The following is a 17,925-nucleotide window of genomic DNA, read 5'->3' as shown; positions in this document are numbered from 1 at the left end:
GGGTTATTTGGAAACCTCGGTCCTTGACCTCTTTCTTTCTCTCTCTCGTAGGTGTTGAGCAGTCTCCCCTAGAGCTTTGGAAGCTGAATGGACTGAACATGAAGAGCTTGAAAGCCAAGTTCAGAAAGAGCGACGTAAGTACATGGGGACGCACGCACCCTCTGGAGCGGCCGGGAGGTCAGAAAAAAAGGACATTTTTAAATTCCTGGGGTCTGGGCCTAAGAGAGAAAGGAACGAATTGCACATCTTAAGGAAAGAAATCACTAAAAACCTCGGCATTTCTTAAGTCCCCCAAATCCGATTTTCAGAGGGAGCTAGTCTTAGGAGGTGGTTAAAGAATTACCTCTTAGCATGGTTTGTGCTGAGCCTTAGGGAACGCTTCTGAGCTTCCTGTCAGGGCTTTTATGGTAAAAACAATATCTAGCGCCGCTCTACCTTCACTCCCCCTGAATTCCTGGGCTTCTTACTCATTTGTTATTCATCATAAGAGACTTTGGGTTGGAGGAACCCGCTGTGATGTCAGCATTGTGAAACACAGCTCCCGGAGGAGAAAACGGAGAAATAGAGCATAGCAGCGGATTATACCCAATGCTGTTTCAACAGAAGGTTGCCTCACAAACCCTGCTGAAGTCCCAGCTTTGCGTTAGCTGCATTCCAGATGCTTCCAGCAGAATTGTTGAGTGGGAGAAATTCACGGAAGGGTTTTGCTGGGATTCTGGCTACGTCATTTTCATAATGGGCTTGCTTGGCTAGCCTTTAACATTAGGTAATTGAAGGTGAGCCCGGGTTTCATTGCTTTGCCGTGAATTCTATGACACCTTGGCCCAACCACACTTTTTTGTGAGAAGTAGAGGCTGTGACTTTTATGGCTCACACACACACACACACACACACACACGCACACCTCCTTTTGGCTGAAGCTTATCTCCTGAGGTTGCATCATGACAGTAACTTACTGCTCTGATAAGACCCAAGCCAGAGGAGACGCTTGCGGGATGATTGCAGAACCTTATCTTGCTTGAAGGAAGTCAGACCTAGAAAGGTTTTCCAGGGAGAAGTTGGCCTCCTCTTCTCCCTCTTCCGGCAAGCTAACCGGCGCTCAGTATGAAGTGTCTGCGGCAGAGTCATCCATCCAGCCTTTGGCCAGGGACAGCCTCGGTCATTGACTTCCTTAAGTTCCTCTCCTCCCCCCGAGAAACTCCCGCAGCCCCCTCCTCTGCTGGCCATACAACCCTGGAGCCTATAGATCGCATTTGTCCTTCTGCTCAGAAGGAAAAGGCACTTAAATGGAAAATGCTGCCCGGTTGAGCGGAAATGGATTTGAAAAATGTGTGGCCAGGTTAGCAAATGTCTTTTCCATTCCGGGAGAATCGGGCTGAGAGTGCTTGAGCAAAATTGGATCGGTCTGGAGTTCATGGTACCTGCACAGGGGCAGGGGGAAGTGAGAGACACACACACTTTGGGTTTAAACAATTAAAACCTGTGGCAGTAGGGAGGGTGTTGCTAGTTTTTAAATGAAAACGGAACTCTTTCCACGATAACATGAAATCGCGGTAATAATACTATTAAAAGCTCCTGGGGTTTGGCAGCACAAGGCTTGTGCACTTGGCAGTGCGCGCTGAGAGGAAATGCGAGTGGAGCGAGCTTCGGGGAGGGAGAGAGGAAATTGGTATGATGGGGCCAGAAAATAGCCAGTGGCTCCCCAAATGCACCCCAGATTGCTTCCCAGAGCCACGCTATTGTGCAGCCAAAGGCGGGGGGTGCAAACCGGGAAGAAAGCCCTTCCAGACCCCAGTTAGTTCCTGAGCCACGTGACCGTGTCACTGAGCATTAGAGATTCGCCGAACAGCCGGTGCTCTGCCCGGCTCTTATGGGAACTCATTTAACCTTGCCGTGGCCTTGCGTGGTAGGTATTCTTGTTAGGCTCACTTTACCGATGAAGAAGCTGAGGCCTAGGGAGGCACAGGAACTCGTCTGGCTTGTTAGAGTTTTGTGTTAGACAACCGACCAGTGCTTTTGTGACAAAGCTGCCGGTTTCCAGAGCCCAGGTTCCCTGGAAGAACAAATCTGGCTGGAGATTGGATTTTACGAAACAGGATAATCCAGGCGGTCGCTTGGGAAAGCAACTTTGGGCCTTGATGTGTGGCCTTGGGCAAGTCTCTTACCTTTGCTGAACCTCAAGTTCCTCCTCTGAAAAGTAGAGAAAATATTAGCCTTAAAAAGTTGTTGTTTCATGACAACAACTTTTTAAGGCTAATATTTTCTCTAAAAAAAAAAGAGGTTGTTGTGAAGGGTATATGTTCTCATGTATGTAAAACACACATCTTAGGACCTGGCGGTCAGGAGATGCTTGGCGAACATTTATCCTTTTCTCTTAATCAGAAACGCGTGATAAAAAGGGGGATCGGGAAAGCATCTAAGGTCTGGGGGGTCGAATCATCTGGTACCAGTTGCTGCCCCTGAAGATCCGGGAAACTGAGAGCTGGGGGTGGGTCCGGGAGGGAGGCTTGCTTTTCAGTGGGCGCCTTCCGGTCCGACTCTTTTTGTGTATGTATGTGCACATACGTGTAATCACTTGTTACAAGGATAGTAAACGTCCAGCAGTGTACATGCAGTTAAATGAGCCCAATGATAATCTTCTTCACCTGGAGTGAGTGGTCTCTCCCAAAGAATGAACCCGAACCATCAGCCATCACACTTTCCGGCTTGCCTCCGTGTGCGGCTGAGCGGAGCAGCTGGGAGAAAGCGCTCCTTGTGTTTTCTTTGGGGCGGCGGGGGGGGGGGGGGGGGGGGCGCGGGTAGGAAGAAGGGGCGGCAGCTCCTGTTCGTGCTTTCAGAAAGTGACCCTGTGATCGTGTGATCCTGAGATCGCGATTCAGCCCGCCTGTGCCTGGCGGTCGCAGCCTGGCCGGCTCGTGGCGCCCAGAGCAAAGCCCAGGAGGGAAGAAGGACACACCGGCCCAGAGGAGCCCCGTGGGTGGGCCTCCGGTCCGTCTGCTGCTCCAGGCCCGTCGTGCGGGAGAGCTGTAGTCGGGCGGGAGAGCTGTAGTCGGGCGGGAGAGCTGTAGTCGGGCGGGAGAGCTGTAGTCGGGGGGGAGAGCTGTAGTGGTGCGGGAGAGCTGTAGTCGGGCGGGAGAGCTGTAGTCGGGCGGGAGAGCTGTAGTGGTGCGGGAGAGCTGTAGTGGTGCGGGAGAGATGTAGTGGTGCGGGAGAGCTGTAGTGGTGCGGGAGAGCTGTAGTCGGGCGGGAGAGCTGTAGTCGGGGGGGAGAGCTGTAGTCGGGCGGGAGAGCTGTAGTCCTGCGGGAGAGCTGTAGTCGGGCGGGAAAGCTGTAGTCATGTGGGAGAGCTGTAGTGGTGCGGGAGAGCTGTAGTCGTGTGGGAGAGCTGTAGTCGGGGGGGAGAGCTGTAGTCGTGCGGGAGAGCTGTAGTCGTGCGGGAGAGCTGTAGTCGGGCGGGAGAGCTGTAGTCGTGTGGGAGAGCTGTAGTCGGGGGGGAGAGCTGTAGTCGTGCGGGAGAGCTGTAGTCGGGCGGGAGAGCTGTAGTCGTGTGGGAGAGCTGTAGTCGGGCGGGAGAGCAGTAGTCGGGGGGGAGAGCTGTAGTCATGTGGGAGAGCTGTAGTGGTGCGGGAGAGCTGTAGTCGTGCGGGAGAGCTGTAGTCGGGGGGGAGAGCTGTAGTCGGGCGGGAGAGCTGTAGTCGGGCGGGAGAGCTGTAGTCGTGTGGGAGAGCTGTAGTCGGGGGGGGGAGAGCCGTAGTCGCGGGGGAGAGCTGTAGTCGTGCGGGAGAGCTGTAGTCGGGCGGGAGAGCTGTAGTCGTGCGGGAGAGCTGTAGTCGGGCGGGAGAGCTGTAGTGGGGGGGGGAGAGCTGTAGTCGGGCGGGAGAGCTGTAGTCGGGGGGGGGAGAGCTGTAGTCGGGCGGGAGAGCTGTAGTCCGGCGGGAGAGCTGTAGTGGTGCGGGAGAGCTGTAGTCGGGCGGGAGAGCTGTAGTCGGGCGGGAAAGCTGTAGTCATGTGGGAGAGCTGTAGTGGTGCGGGAGAGCTGTAGTCGGGCGGGAGAGCTGTAGTCGTGCGGGAGAGCTGTAGTCGGGGGGGGGAGAGCTGTAGTCGTGCGGGAGAGCTGTAGTCGGGGGGGGAGAGCTGTAGTCGGGCGGGAGAGCTGTAGTCCGGCGGGAGAGCTGTAGTGGTGCGGGAGAGCTGTAGTCGGGCGGGAGAGCTGTAGTCGGGCGGGAAAGCTGTAGTCATGTGGGAGAGCTGTAGTGGTGCGGGAGAGCTGTAGTCGGGCGGGAGAGCTGTAGTCGGGCGGGAGAGCTGTAGTCGGGCGGGAGAGCTGTAGTGGTGCGGGAGAGCTGTAGTGGTGCGGGAGAGCTGTAGTCGTGTGGGAGAGCTGTAGTCGGGGGGGAGAGCTGTAGTGGTGCGGGAGAGCTGTAGTGGTGCGGGAGAGCTGTAGTCGTGTGGGAGAGCTGTATTCGGGGGGGGGGAGAGCCGTAGTCATGCGGGAGAGCTGTAGTCCTGCGGGAGAGCTGTAGTTGCGGGGGGAGAGCTGTAGTCGGGCAGGAGAGCTGTAGTCCGGCGGGAGAGCTGTAGTGGTGCGGGAGAGCTGTAGTCGGGCGGGAGAGCTGTAGTCGGGCGGGAGAGCTGTAGTCGGGCGGGAGAGCTGTAGTGGTGCGGGAGAGCTGTAGTGGTGCGGGAGAGCTGTAGTGGTGCGGGAGAGGTGTAGTCGTGCGGGAGAGCTGTAGTCGGGCGGGAGAGCTGTAGTCGGGCGGGAGAGCTGTAATCGCAGGGTGCTTTCTGGAACTGCTGGCTGGGACGACCACCCCCTGGAGGGCAGGTTTATGGGAGTGTGATAGGGGAATGAACCCGATCCTGTGGACCGTGGGTACATAATGTCATGGTCTAGTTGCTTTAATCCCTGAACATACTTGGGAGCCTGCAGGTAACGGCCCAGAGAGAGGTATGGAGCCACACACGGTCCTTCTCCCGTGCATGGCCTTTCCCAGTTCCCCTCTATGACTTCATTTTGGGCATCCTTAACCGTGGGTTGGATACTAGAGAGAACGCGGGAGGAATGTGAAGTTTGGTGCTTGCCTTGAAGAAGCTCATAAAGGGAGGTGGGAGGAGGAGAAGTGCATGGAAGAAATAACTAAGGCACAATTCAAATTGTGCGGAATACAGGTTTTAAAGGGACCGTCTGGATGAGAGAAGCCAGTTGTTAAATTGTGGGGTCTCGATGGTCAGTGCTGTGGGATTTCAGAGAAGGGCGAATCACTAGGAACGGAGAGCAGGGAGAGCTTTCTGAGGAGGCTTTTTCCATGTAGAGCACGGGTGAGAGGGAGGAGGGGAGGGGAGGGCATGGAGCCAGACGTGCAGCACAGTGGTGACTGACTTAAAATTCTGCCCTTGACGTTGTCATACTTCAGGAGCCCAGGAGCGTGCCCAGGGCATGGCTCTGAGTCTTTTAACAAGAACACTACGAATGTTTCATTCTCGTTTTAAGAAGGGGTGTACTTGACTTTGATGCTTATAAAATGAGCACAGAGTCCTAAATCATCATCATTTATGTCTTTTATGGCTACAGTTTGAAAGTGAGTTCTTTACCTCTTTAAATATCTGCAGCAACTTGTACGTGGTTCCACATGGAAAAATGAGCTGTCAGCATGAGCAGCGAGGCCAAGAAGGCTGGGATTTCCCTTTGCTAATAAAACGCCCCGGCTTCTGGAATTTCTTTGTCAATGCCAGTTTTTGGTGCCGTGAGTGAAATGGGTGGAGGTTGAGGCATGGGAAATGGGGTGGAAAGATCTTTGTCACAAATCTTGAGGTAGGCCTCTCAGACACGACCGAGGCCTTCGGAGTTGACTTTGCGGGCGTGCGCGTTTAATTGGATGAAAGATTTGTTCCCAATTATGTTTTCCGTGGTAATAGGGAAGCACTGGGCATTCCTTAAAAAAAAATAAAAATCAAAGAAGCCAGTTAAAAATGGCTGGCTCCGTGAGAGATGAAATTGATGGTATTCTTTATGCAGCAGTCATTAAGGGGTGCAGCCTTCAGCCCAGACATGCACACACCCCGTGGACCCCAGGAACCAGACCTGCTCAGTCAGGTGCTTGAATTCCTTGCCTGTTGAGGGAGTAGCTCTCATGAAGGTCGATAATCGACATCTCTGCCAACGTATTTTTTTTCTAGAAGATTTAGTCCTTTCTTTTATTTATTTATTTATTTATTAATTTCTTTATTGATTTAGGTATCACATATTTGTCCTCATCCCCCCATTCCCATCCCACACCCCTCCCCATGCATGCCCCCACCCCCCTGTTGTCCTTGACCGCTGGTTAGGCTCATATGCATGCACACAAGTCCTTTGGTTGATCTCTCCCCCCTACCCCCACCCTCCCCTACCCTCCCTCTGAGGCCCGACAGTCTGATCCATGCCTCCTTGTTTCTGGGTCTGTTCTTGTTCATCAGTCTATGTTGTTCATCATTTCCCCTAGTAGTCCTTTCTAATAAGTTCTTACACGTGCCCAAGCCTCCTTCCCCTCCCCTAACCCCCCCCCCCCGCCCCCCGCCACCACACACACACACAGGAAGACAGGAGGGTTGAGAATCCAAGTGTGCCTGTTGACAGAGCCCAGGCCTAGCCTATGGTAAAGCTCAGCCGCTTTGTCTTAGGCTGATTTCAGGCTGCATCAGGGGTGACCTTATTGGGTAGAGGCACGAGACTCGGCTTCTGGAGAGGCATTCGGGCAGGTCTGTGTCACGCCGCGTACTTTCCGGGGCTCGTCAGCCCTTCTTCCATGGGGCATGTGTTTGCCGCCCGACTTCACCTTGTGTAGCCTCCCAGGGCTGCCGGAAACGGAAACCTGGCTGCTCAAGCAACTGGAATGTGTTGCCTCACGGCTCTGGCGGCTAGAAGTTGGGGACCGAGGTGTTGGCAGGGCTGGTTCTTGGCACGGCTGTGAGGGTGGACCCGCCCCAGCCTCCCCCAGCGGCTGGTGGTTGGCTGGCAATCCTGGCTTGTAGGGGCGTCAGCCCGATCTCTGCCTTCGTCTCCACATGGTGCCCTGTCTTCCAATCCCCCCTTTTCCGAAGGGCACCGGCCCTGCTGGATGAGGGCCCCCTCTGTCGACCTCCTTTTAACTCGATCGCCTCCGTAGAGACCCCACCTCCACATCAGGTCGTGTTCTGAGGTGTGTAAGACTTCAGGTTTTGTCTGGGCCAGGGGCACAATTCAGCCCCAAACATACCTCCGTGCCTTCCTCCTAGAGCCGGTTCTCCGAAGCCCTGGCACCCCCCACCGAGCATGCACACCCACGGGCTTCAGCTCCAGGGGGCTGTCTTCAGTGTCCGATAGCCAGAGACCAGAATACCACCGATTTTCAGAGGGTGACCCCGAAATAGCAAGAGCGAGCACGCATTGCCCGCTGACCTCCTACCCCAGAAAGGAGAAGAGCCCTCACTGGCGGAACGTTTACCCGGTGCCGGGCACTGCTCCGAGCCTCGGTGTGCCCTCTGTCACGGGATGTTGACAAAACTCGGCCCAGCAAAGAGTGCTGTTATCATAGCGGTTCCAGAGGAAGACGTTAAAGGCCCAGGGGAGGGAAGTCATTTGGCCAAAGTCACACATTTGATAAATGGCCGCGGGATCGGAACCCGGGACCTGCCTTGCCACCAGCCTCCCCTCGTTAACCACGGCACTCGCTTGCTGCTGCAGGGCATCCGCGTTCCTGAATCCAAAGCTTCAACCGGAATCAAGTCAGTTCTGCCCTCTGGTCCTCAGTGTGGAGACCCAGGCAGTGGTTTTGGGTCATGGGGCGTGCTGTCCGGAGTGGCCAAGCTCACCGATATCGCTGTCCTTCCCCGGGGCGGGGCGGGGCGGGGCTGGGGGACCTGGGGCTGTTTCCTGGAAGGTAAACGCACTTCAGACTTAAGTACAAGAGAGCAAATGCTACTTCCGCTCTTCCACCAGAGCTACTAAAACATCTGTTCCCGAATGGAGCTCACTGGGTCACAGCTTCTTTCTAGTTACCCTCGACCCTGATTCCAGGAATTCTTGGTCAAACCTGATTCCATCCCAGCTGCAGCGGAGGCCAGTATGAAACTCGGAATCTGGCACCTAAACGTGGGAAATCTCATCTGCACGGCAGTGAATCATCTACGTTATTACCTCTTATCTCTTTCCCCCCCCCCCCCCCCCCGAATTAATTACCTCCTAATCATTTCAAACTGTTGCTGGCCTTGGCGTTTTTTGTTTTGACAAATTCTTGTATGTCACGTCTCCTAGGGAGCGAAATAGAAACCGCTTCTGAGTTTCCTCTGGGGAGATTTCCAGCTGGGTTTCTACTCAAAGATCTTTGCTATAGAAGGGTGGTTCTTTTCATCGATGTGACTACAGGTGTCAGCCTTCGCCAAAGGCCAGCTGTGTCTGTGAAGATGGCAATAGTGACCAGCTTTGACTTTCCTCGTGTTTGAGTCCCCACCTCCTTTTAAACAAGGGAAGTCAGCCTATTTTGATCAACTTGATTACCCAGCTATTAGTTTTATCACATTAATGAAGTCATTTTCACTTATTAGGAAGCACTGCCTGGCGAGATTTTATTTTTCATTTTCTCCCGAGGGCAGATGATCGGATGGTCTTTGCTCCCTCCTTCCTCCTGGGCTGTCCAGCGGGCTAGCTGGTCGGGGACTACAGAGATTGAAAATGTGGGAAGAGAAGGGAAGAAAAAGGCTAAAGGTCCACATCTCCTTGGGTGGGGGTATTCGCGGGTGTGTTGCCCAGCGCTGAGGCTGTTTCTGTGGCAGTTATTCCAACTTGGCTACATTTGTGGAGGGTTTTTTTTTCATGGGAGTTGGTGTGACCTCTTGAAGCCATCCGTTCTTCGAAGGGGTGTTTCATGTCTGAGCAGCCGCATGCTCCGCCTGTGAGGTCCCCGTGGGCATATTTATGGAGATACAGGATAAGCTGTTATAACAAAATACCTGAAATCAAATAAGATAGAAGTTGTTTTCTTCTCGAGAAAAAGTTTCAAGCACGTGAGGGCCAGCGGGACAGCATTGCTCCGTAGATTCATCCAGGACCCAGGTCCCTCTGCGATGCCCTCTGCTGCCCTCCAGGGCTGCCCCGGGCATTGCTGTGACCAGTCACCCCACGTGGCCTTGAAGAGTTGAAATGTGGCGAGTCCAAGGGGAGATGTTCTATAAGAATAAAATACACACCAGTTTTCAAAGGTTTAACATCCCCCTCCGAAGAGTAAGGCATCTTAATAATTTCTTTATAATTACACATTGCAGTATTCATATTCTGGACATGTTGGGTTATATAACTATATTAAAGTTAATTTCGTCTGTTCCTTTTAATTTTTTTAATTAAAACTTCAAAATAACTTAAGTCTTGCATTAAAATTGTTTTGGACAGTGCTGGTCTGGGGTGTTGTTCATGGAACTGACTGGAACTTGGGCACATGCCCCTGCCTAGCTGCAAGGGAGTCAGGAAAACATTTTTCTCTACCTGGTAGCCATAAAACCAGGTAAACCTCCAGGGGAAGGAGGGATGGATACTGAAGATGAGCTCAGTGTTAGGGGTTGAATTGCCACCCTCCCCTCAAAAGATATATTGAAGTCCTAAGTCTTTGTACCTTTGAATGTGACCTTATTTAGAAGTAGGGTCTTTACAGAGGCAATCAAATTGAAATGAGGTCATTAAGGTGGGCTCTAATCCAATATGACCTGTGTCCTTATAAAAGGTGGAAATTTGGACACAGACCAACATGCTCGGAGGGGAAACTATGTGAGGAGTCAGGGAGAATGTAGCAGAAGATGAAGGCAGAGATCTGGGTGGTATAGCTGTAAGCCGAGGAACACCCGGGAGGGCCAGCAAACCACCAGCAGCTGGGAAAAGGGCATGGAGCAGACCCTTCCTCACAGCCCTCCAAAGGAACCAACCCTTTTGACACCTTGATCTTGGACTTCCAGCTTCCAGAGCGGCGAGACAAGACATTTCTGTTGTTTGACCCACCCAGTTAGTGGTACTTGATCGTGAGAGCCTTAGGAAACGAATACGTTTAGCTACTGGCAGTTTCCACAATGAGTCTCATCTGCGAGTGGGAGGACCAAGATGTGCCAGAGGCTGTTGGTTTCATTACTTGTATCCCAGAAGGGAATATTGGCCCAATTCCCCACTGTCCCGTTGGCCGATGCCCACTGCGGCATGCTGGTTAGGGTGAAGTTAAATGCCTTTTCCGTGTTCGAAATGGAAACTGCTCCTGAGTGTTACCAGCTGGTGACATTAGGTTATCCTGAGCCTTTTCCTTTTCGTCCAGGAATACGTCAGGGGACCTGGTTTGATAGGACGTGGGATTAACACCATTCACAGTCGTCATTTTGGGGTTGCTCACACGGATAGGGACTGGGATGACCTGATCCCACACCTTCATACCAAGGCTTGGGACTGATATCAGCCTTGGAAGGATGCATGACACACTTAGTTATAGGTTACATTGGGGGGTGTGTATTCAGTCAACACGCATCTTACAAAATTGTGAAATATGAAGGTTCTTAATTATATCAACTTTATTGGAAGATCTATGCTAGTTTGACTCTAAAATTGTGGGGCTTAGAATTCTCAGCAAAACATTAGATTTGTTGCCAAAAAAAAAAACAAAAACACACACACATAAACAAAACCCCCCCACCAAAAACCACACCTTAATATAGTGGCATTCCCACTTCCCAGACATACAGCTCTATTACTGTGACCTAAGATGCACCACTTTTTTCTGTAGCCACATTCCCTCCTGATTCATGCGGGGTTCATTGTCAGCTCTTTACCACAGATGCTGGCGAGGCCCTGTCTTTCTCCGTGTGCTTGTGCTGTTGGATATTTGAACCCAAACGCAGGGCACTGTCTTGGTTAAGTTTTATTTTGTTAGTTAAATGTGTTTAATTTTGTTCGGTAAATATATTGCTCTGATTTTTGCATCATTTTAAATTCTGACTCTTACATTGAGTTATCCACGAACTTGGTAGGCATCCCTATTTAACCCAACTCATTGATGAGTGTATCGAACAGCTTCGCCTTCAGATAGATATTACTTTATAGTATTGTTATTACATATGTATTAAGTGTATGACATTGTCACATATTTTACACATATATATGCCACCTAGCTATTTGTATCCTTCCAAATGGGCAGCGCTTTAACCCTCATTCTTTGGGGTCTGGTTCTAGCTCATCAGTTATACTGTTTCTCAGCCCTGTTTTCTATCTTGTCCCAGTTCTCTCTCTTCTTACCTCTGTGCTATTGGGCAAGTTCCATAATCTCTCTCATTTTTGGTTTTCTTATCTGTAAACCAGGGTGGGGCCAGCCCTCTCTCACAGCGTCGTCATAAGGATTAGGATTAAGTCTGGCACACAGTGAATTCTCCATAAAGGGTAGCTGAGGATACCTGCTACCCCGGTGGCTTGCACGGTGCCTGGCCTTAGCGGGCTTTCAGTAGTGTGTGATGAATGAATGGTCTCGAAAAGTTTCCTGTGTCGTTGAGACACTGTGGTTAACATGCATGAAGCAGTTAAAGCAATACAAGGCTTGTGCCATTCCAAACAAAGTCAGGGGTCCAGGCCACAAACACCACGGGAGTTTAGAGGGCTTCCGAGAAAAGTGTCGGTTGGGGCGGGCATACTGATTGGGTAGTTGGGGGTTAACAGAGGAAACCAGTCCTGGTGAGGGGAGGTCAAGAGTAGAGGTGAGGGGAGGACATCCAGGGACAAGGGAGATGCCCATGAAGAGGTGATAGGACATGAAGCCAGATGGGGTATGGACTCCTCAGCACCGCATTGGAAGCTGGGGGCGGGTGGGGCAGGGGACCTGACCAGGGAGCTCTGGAGAGTGCGTTGTGGGCAGTAGGCTGATTCGGGGGTTTTGAGAGGCCACGCAGAGAAAAGGGCTAGGACTCGGGCCAAGGCTAGGGTGGTGGCTGCTCTGGGGAGGGGAAGGATGTGGCGCTTGGAGTGGGCGTGGGATGAAGAGCAGGGAGGAAAGCCAGATTCCTGCTGATACAGAGGCCACGGCCTGCTCGGGGCGTGCCACCAGGGGACATGCCCTTCATCTCCTGAGAAATCGGGCGTGGGCTTCTGATTGAGCTTGTCTCTCAACGAGCAGCTCGGTGGGAGGAGACATTGGGAAACTAGAGAGAGAGAGAGAGAGAGAGAGAGAGAGAGAGAGAGAGAGAGGAAGTGAGAATCTGTTTGATTAAGAAAGAAGGTTTGGAGAATATTTATTTAGCGTTCACATGCACTTCTGTGTGTGCCAGGTATCTTTCTAACCAAGCGAACACATTGGAGTTTATTTATTCCTGTTAGGGAAGTGCCATTCTTATCCCCATTTTACAGATGGGAAAACTGTGACCTAGTAACCTGCCGTGTTAGCTTGCCGTCGCTGTTGTGAGAAAGGCGTGTACATGGAGTGGCTTGGACAGGAGAGCTCTGTGTCACTGTTCTGGAGGAGGGGAGCCCCAGACCAGGTTGCCAGTGGCTCTGAGCTGTGAGGGAGGCTCTCCATGCCCCGCTCCCCACTCTGCTCTGCTGGACATCTTCGGAGTTCTTTGGCTTAAAGATGCATCACCAGATCTCTGTCTTCATCTTTCCCTAGCGTTCTCCTGTGTGGGTCCCTCTATCCAGAGTTCCCCTCTTCACAAGGACACCAGTCATATCGCTATTGAGGGATCACACGAGTGAGACTCCCCTTTCACTAGTGGGAGTGGGGCTCTTAGGGCGCCACTGGAATGAGCACTTCCGGGGGCTCCCCCAGAAGGCTGAGATGCGGGAAAAGGCCTTGTTTCCGTGGCGTTGTGTTCCTCGGGTTGTAAAGTCCCATTGTCCTTAAACCCGTCCTGGAAAATATGTAGCTGGGGCTTTCGTAGAAGTAAAAAGAAAGCCAGGGCCCTGGGTTCCGTTCCATGGGGCAGTTAAGTCCTGTGGAGCATCAGGCTGGACTCGGTCCATCAGTCCACGGTGCGGGTCCCACAGGGCTGTGAGCCACGTGGGTGAATGCAGGGCATGGGAGCCCCCACAAGCCAGGAGCTAGGTGAGAGCATGAGAGAGAGAGAGAGAGAGAGAGGAGAGAGGAGGGAGAGAGAGAGAGAGAGAAAGAGGGAGAAAGAGGGAGAGAGAGAGAGAGGAGAGCGAGGAGAGCGCTTCTTTTGTCCAGGAGTTAAGTGTATCAGATTTCGAGCCCTTGCAGTGGCCGGGCCTATTTTGGCCACTGACTGGCTCCCAGGTGTGACGACAGGTAAGCATTTCCCCGTGTCACCCACACCTCCTGGGCATGCGCCCATTGTCCCGTCCCTTCCCCCGGCGGCTGTGGGGGTAGAATGGGAGATGCTCGCTGCACGTCCTGGCAGCGCTGTGTGAAGGCATGCCTATGCCATCTAGTCTCCCCTTTGCTCCTTCCTGTTAATAATAACCAGGTTCTTCCCGGTATCAGGCCTGGATTCGGGGCCCACCTTTCTCCAGAATAACTTGATCTTAGCGAATTACAACACTCCTATCTCCAAATAAAGTCACCTTCTGAGGTGCTGGAGGGTAAGGCCTTGAACAGATGAATCATGGGAGGACACAGGTCAACCCATGACCCACGTCCAGATCTCGAAGGTGAAGTGGGAAGCAGGACTTGTGCCGGGGACTCGGTTCCAGAAGCCACGGCTTCACCGCAAGGACAGCGGCTGCTGATGGGCTCAGGGGTTGCTGGGGGGACACACCAGGTTCCCGCCCATCACCCAGAGGCCTGGGCCCGGCTTTCAAACCTCCCCACATTCCCAGTGGCAGCTGAGCCAGGAGACTCGCTGGTGCACTTTGACCGCAGCATGCTTCAGCACAGCCCAGATTCGCAGGGATCCCTGGGAGCCTCTGGTGCCCGAGATAAGGGGTGGGGGGGTGGGGGGGGGCGGGGAATATGGAAAGCAAAGCGGTTAGACCTGTTTGGGGAGAGGAGGACCTGGAATGCAAATCGGGACCTGACACTTCAGGAATGTGTGTATGGTTTTCTGTTTTTGCAATATCAGAAGGGCAGGGCTTAGCCAGGCTGGCTGTGCTTCTGAAGGTTTCGGGCACAGTCGTCCCCTGGGTGGTGGCTTTGGCCCCGGGACAGGTCTTAGGGCACTGGCTGTGCCCTGGGAATAGCTGGAAGCGGGGTGTTGGGTAAGCTCCGCCGCGTGTGCAGCAGGCAGGCATGTCCCGCAGTCCTGGGAGTCCGCTCCTGTGGGCCCTGCCCTTTCCAGTGGGTTCGAAAAGCCACCCCGCCATCCCCCCACCGGGAGCCCGTGGATCGAGGTGGCAGGTGGCAGTGTGGGTGCTGGTGGGCAGGATGAGGTCATCATCCCTGCTCTGTCTGCAGCACCCAGCGCCGGCACCAGGCGCTGTGTGGAATGAATGAATGAAGGACTGAGGGCAGTGTGCAGTGCTGACAGGCACCAGGCACTGTGTGGAATGAATGAATGAAGGACTGAGGGCAGTGTGCAGTGCTGACAGGCACCAGGCACTGTGTGGAATGAATGAATGAAGGACTGAGGGCAGCATGCAGTGCTGACAGGCACCAGGCGCTGTGTGGAATGAATGAATGAAGGACTGAGGGCAGCATGCAGCGCTGACAGGCACCAGGCGCTGTGTGGGATGAATGAATGAAGGACTGAGGGCAGCATGCAGCGCTGACAGGCACCAGGCGCTGTGTGGAATGAATGAATGAAGGACTGAGGGCAGCATGCAGCGCTGACAGGCACCAGGCGCTGTGTGGAATGAATGAATGAAGGACTGAGGGCAGCATGCAGCGCCGGCACCAGGCGCTGTGTGGAATGAATGAAGCACTGAGGGCAGCATGCAGCGCTGACAGGCACCAGGCGCTGTGTGGAATGAATGAATGAAGGACTGAGGGCAGCATGCAGTGCTGACAGGCACCAGGCGCTGTGTGGAATGAATGAATGAAGGACTGAGGGCAGCATGCAGCGCTGACAGGCACCAGGCGCTGTGTGGAATGAATGAATGAAGGACTGAGGGCAGCATGCAGCGCTGACAGGCACCAGGCGCTGTGTGGAATGAATGAATGAAGGACTGAGGCAGCATGCAGCGCTGACAGGCACCAGGCACTGTGTGGAATGAATGAAGGACTGAGGGCAGCATGCAGCGCTGACAGGCACCAGGCGCTGTGTGGAATGAATGAATGAAGGACTGAGGGCAGCATGCCGTGCTGACAGGCACCAGGCGCTGTGTGGAATGAATGAATGAAGGACTGAGGCAGCATGCCGTGCTGACAGGCACCAGGCGCTGTGTGGAATGAATGAATGAAGGACTGAGGGCAGCATGCAGCGCTGACAGGCACCAGGCGCTGTGTGGAATGAATGAATGAAGGACTGAGGGCAGCATGCAGCGCTGACAGGCACCAGGCGCTGTGTGGAATGAATGAATGAAGGACTGAGGGCAGCATGCCGTGCTGACAGTCACCAGGCGCTGTGTGGAATGAATGAATGAAGAACTGAGGGCAGCATGCCGTGCTGACAGGCACCAGGCGCTGTGTGGAATGAATGAATGAAGGACTGAGGGCAGCATGCAGCGCTGACAGGCACCAGGCGCTGTGTGGAATGAATGAAGGAAGGACTGAGGGCAGCATGCAGCGCTGACAGGCACCAGGCGCTGTGTGGAATGAATGAATGAAGGACTGAGGGCAGCATGCAGCGCTGACAGGCACCAGGCGCTGTGTGGAATGAATGAATGAAGGACTGAGGGCAGCATGCAGCGCTGACAGGCACCAGGCGCTGTGTGGAATGAATGAATGAAGGACTGAGGGCAGCATGCAGCGCTGACAGGCACCAGGCGCTGTGTGGAATGAATGAAGGAAGGACTGAGGGCAGCATGCAGCGCTGACAGGCACCAGGCGCTGTGTGGAATGAATGAATGAAGGACTGAGGGCAGCATGCAGCGCTGACAGGCACCAGGCGCTGTGTGGAATGAATGAATGAAGGACTGAGGGCAGCATGCAGCGCTGACAGGCACCAGGCGCTGTGTGGAATGAATGAATGAAGGACTGAGGGCAGCATGCAGCGCTGACAGGCACCAGGCGCTGTGTGGAATGAATGAATGAAGGACTGAGGGCAGCATGCAGCGCTGACAGGCACCAGGCGCTGTGTGGAATGAATGAATGAAGGACTGAGGGCAGCATGCAGCGCTGACAGGCACCAGGCGCTGTGTGGAATGAATGAATGAAGGACTGAGGGCAGCATGCAGCGCTGACAGGCACCAGGCGCTGTGTGGAATGAATGAATGAAGGACTGAGGGCAGCATGCAGCGCTGACAGGCACCAGGCGCTGTGTGGAATGAATGAAGGAAGGACTGAGGGCAGCATGCAGCGCTGACAGGCACCAGGCGCTGTGTGGAATGAATGAAGGAAGGACTGAGGGCAGCATGCAGCGCTGACAGGCACCAGGCGCTGTGTGGAATGAATGAATGAAGGACTGAGGGCAGCATGCAGTGCTGACAGGCACCAGGCGCTGTGTGGAATGAATGAATGAAGGACTGAGGGCAGCATGCCGTGCTGACAGTCACCAGGTGCTGTGTGGAATGAATGAAGGACTGAGGGCAGCATGCCGTGCTGACAGGCACCAGGCGCTGTGTGGAATGAATGAAGGACTGAGGGCAGCATGCAGCGCTGACAGGCACCAGGCGCTGTGTGGAATGAATAAATGAAGGACTGAGGGCAGCATGCAGCGCTGACAGGCACCAGGCGCTGTGTGGAATGAATGAAGGAAGGACTGAGGGCAGCATGCAGCGCTGACAGGCACCAGGCGCTGTGTGGAATGAATGAAGGAAGGACTGAGGGCAGCATGCAGCGCTGACAGGCACCAGGCGCTGTGTGGAATGAATGAAGGAAGGACTGAGGGCAGCATGCAGCGCTGACAGGCACCAGGCGCTGTGTGGAATGAATGAATGAAGGACTGAGGGCAGCATGCAGTGCTGACAGGCACCAGGCGCTGTGTGGAATGAATGAATGAAGGACTGAGGGCAGCATGCCGTGCTGACAGTCACCAGGTGCTGTGTGGAATGAATTAAGGACTGAGGGCAGCATGCCGTGCTGACAGGCACCAGGCGCTGTGTGGAATGAATGAAGGACTGAGGGCAGCATGCAGCGCTGACAGGCACCAGGTGCTGTGTGGAATGAATGAATGAAGGACTGAGGGCAGTGTGCAGCGCTGACAGGCACCAGGCGCTGTGTGGAATGAATGAATGAAGGACTGAGGGCAGCGTGCAGCGCTGACAGGCACCAGGCTCTGTGTGGAATGAATGAAGGAAGGACTGAGGGCAGCATGCCGTGCTGACAGTCACCAGGCGCTGTTGGAATGAATAAATGAAGGACTGAGGGCAGCGTGCAGCGCTGACAGGCACCAGGCGCTGTGTGGAATGAATGAATGAAGGACTGAGGGCAGCGTGCAGCGCTGACAGGCACCAGGCACTGTGTGGAATGAATGAAGGACTGAGGGCAGCATGCAGCGCTGACAGTCGTCTCCCTCTGCCCCTGCCCCTCTGCCCAGTATTCACTACTTTCCTCAGAGAGGCTTCTAGGTGGGTTTCCTTTAGAGGGGTCTGACTGACTGCCCTCCTGGCCACTCGTGATTGTGTTACGGAGCGGGAATGGCATTGTTGGGGCCTGGCTTATGGACAACCCACTGTGTCTTTGTTTCGCATCCAGGTGTGCGATTATTTTGTGTCAGTCGGTAGCTTGTTAGCTTACGTGGTTGGAGAGCCACACTAGCCAGGCCAGTCCTGAACGTGGACCTGTGCAGGCTCCTTAACTAGCCTGTGCTCCATGGGCAAGCTTCTAAATTTAGACCCAGCTTACCGACTGACATCTGCATCTCTCTTGGCCATAAAAGGGCCCGAAGGCTACTGATTAGGAA

The 17,925-nt window shown here is 53.8% G+C and overlaps 1 protein-coding gene across 4 annotated transcripts in view; it reads left to right on the top strand.

Moving 5' to 3' along the window:
• The window catches only part of RAI14 (retinoic acid induced 14), a 130,524-nt gene that overhangs the window by 19,484 nt on the left and 93,115 nt on the right, over positions 1–17,925 (top strand). For all 4 annotated transcript variants that reach the window (XM_079760348.1, XM_079760347.1, XM_079760350.1 and 1 more), the window contains exon 2: positions 52–134. In XM_079760348.1, coding sequence (XP_079616474.1) covers positions 99–134 — 36 coding nt within the window. In that variant the 5' untranslated portion in view covers positions 52–98. The remainder of the gene's footprint in view (positions 1–51; positions 135–17,925) is intronic.

Source organism: Cnephaeus nilssonii (genome assembly GCF_951640355.1).
Source record: "Cnephaeus nilssonii genome assembly, chromosome: 2".
NCBI classification, from domain to species: Eukaryota; Metazoa; Chordata; class Mammalia; order Chiroptera; family Vespertilionidae; genus Cnephaeus; species Cnephaeus nilssonii.
This window is presented reverse-complemented; position numbering and strand designations above follow the sequence as displayed.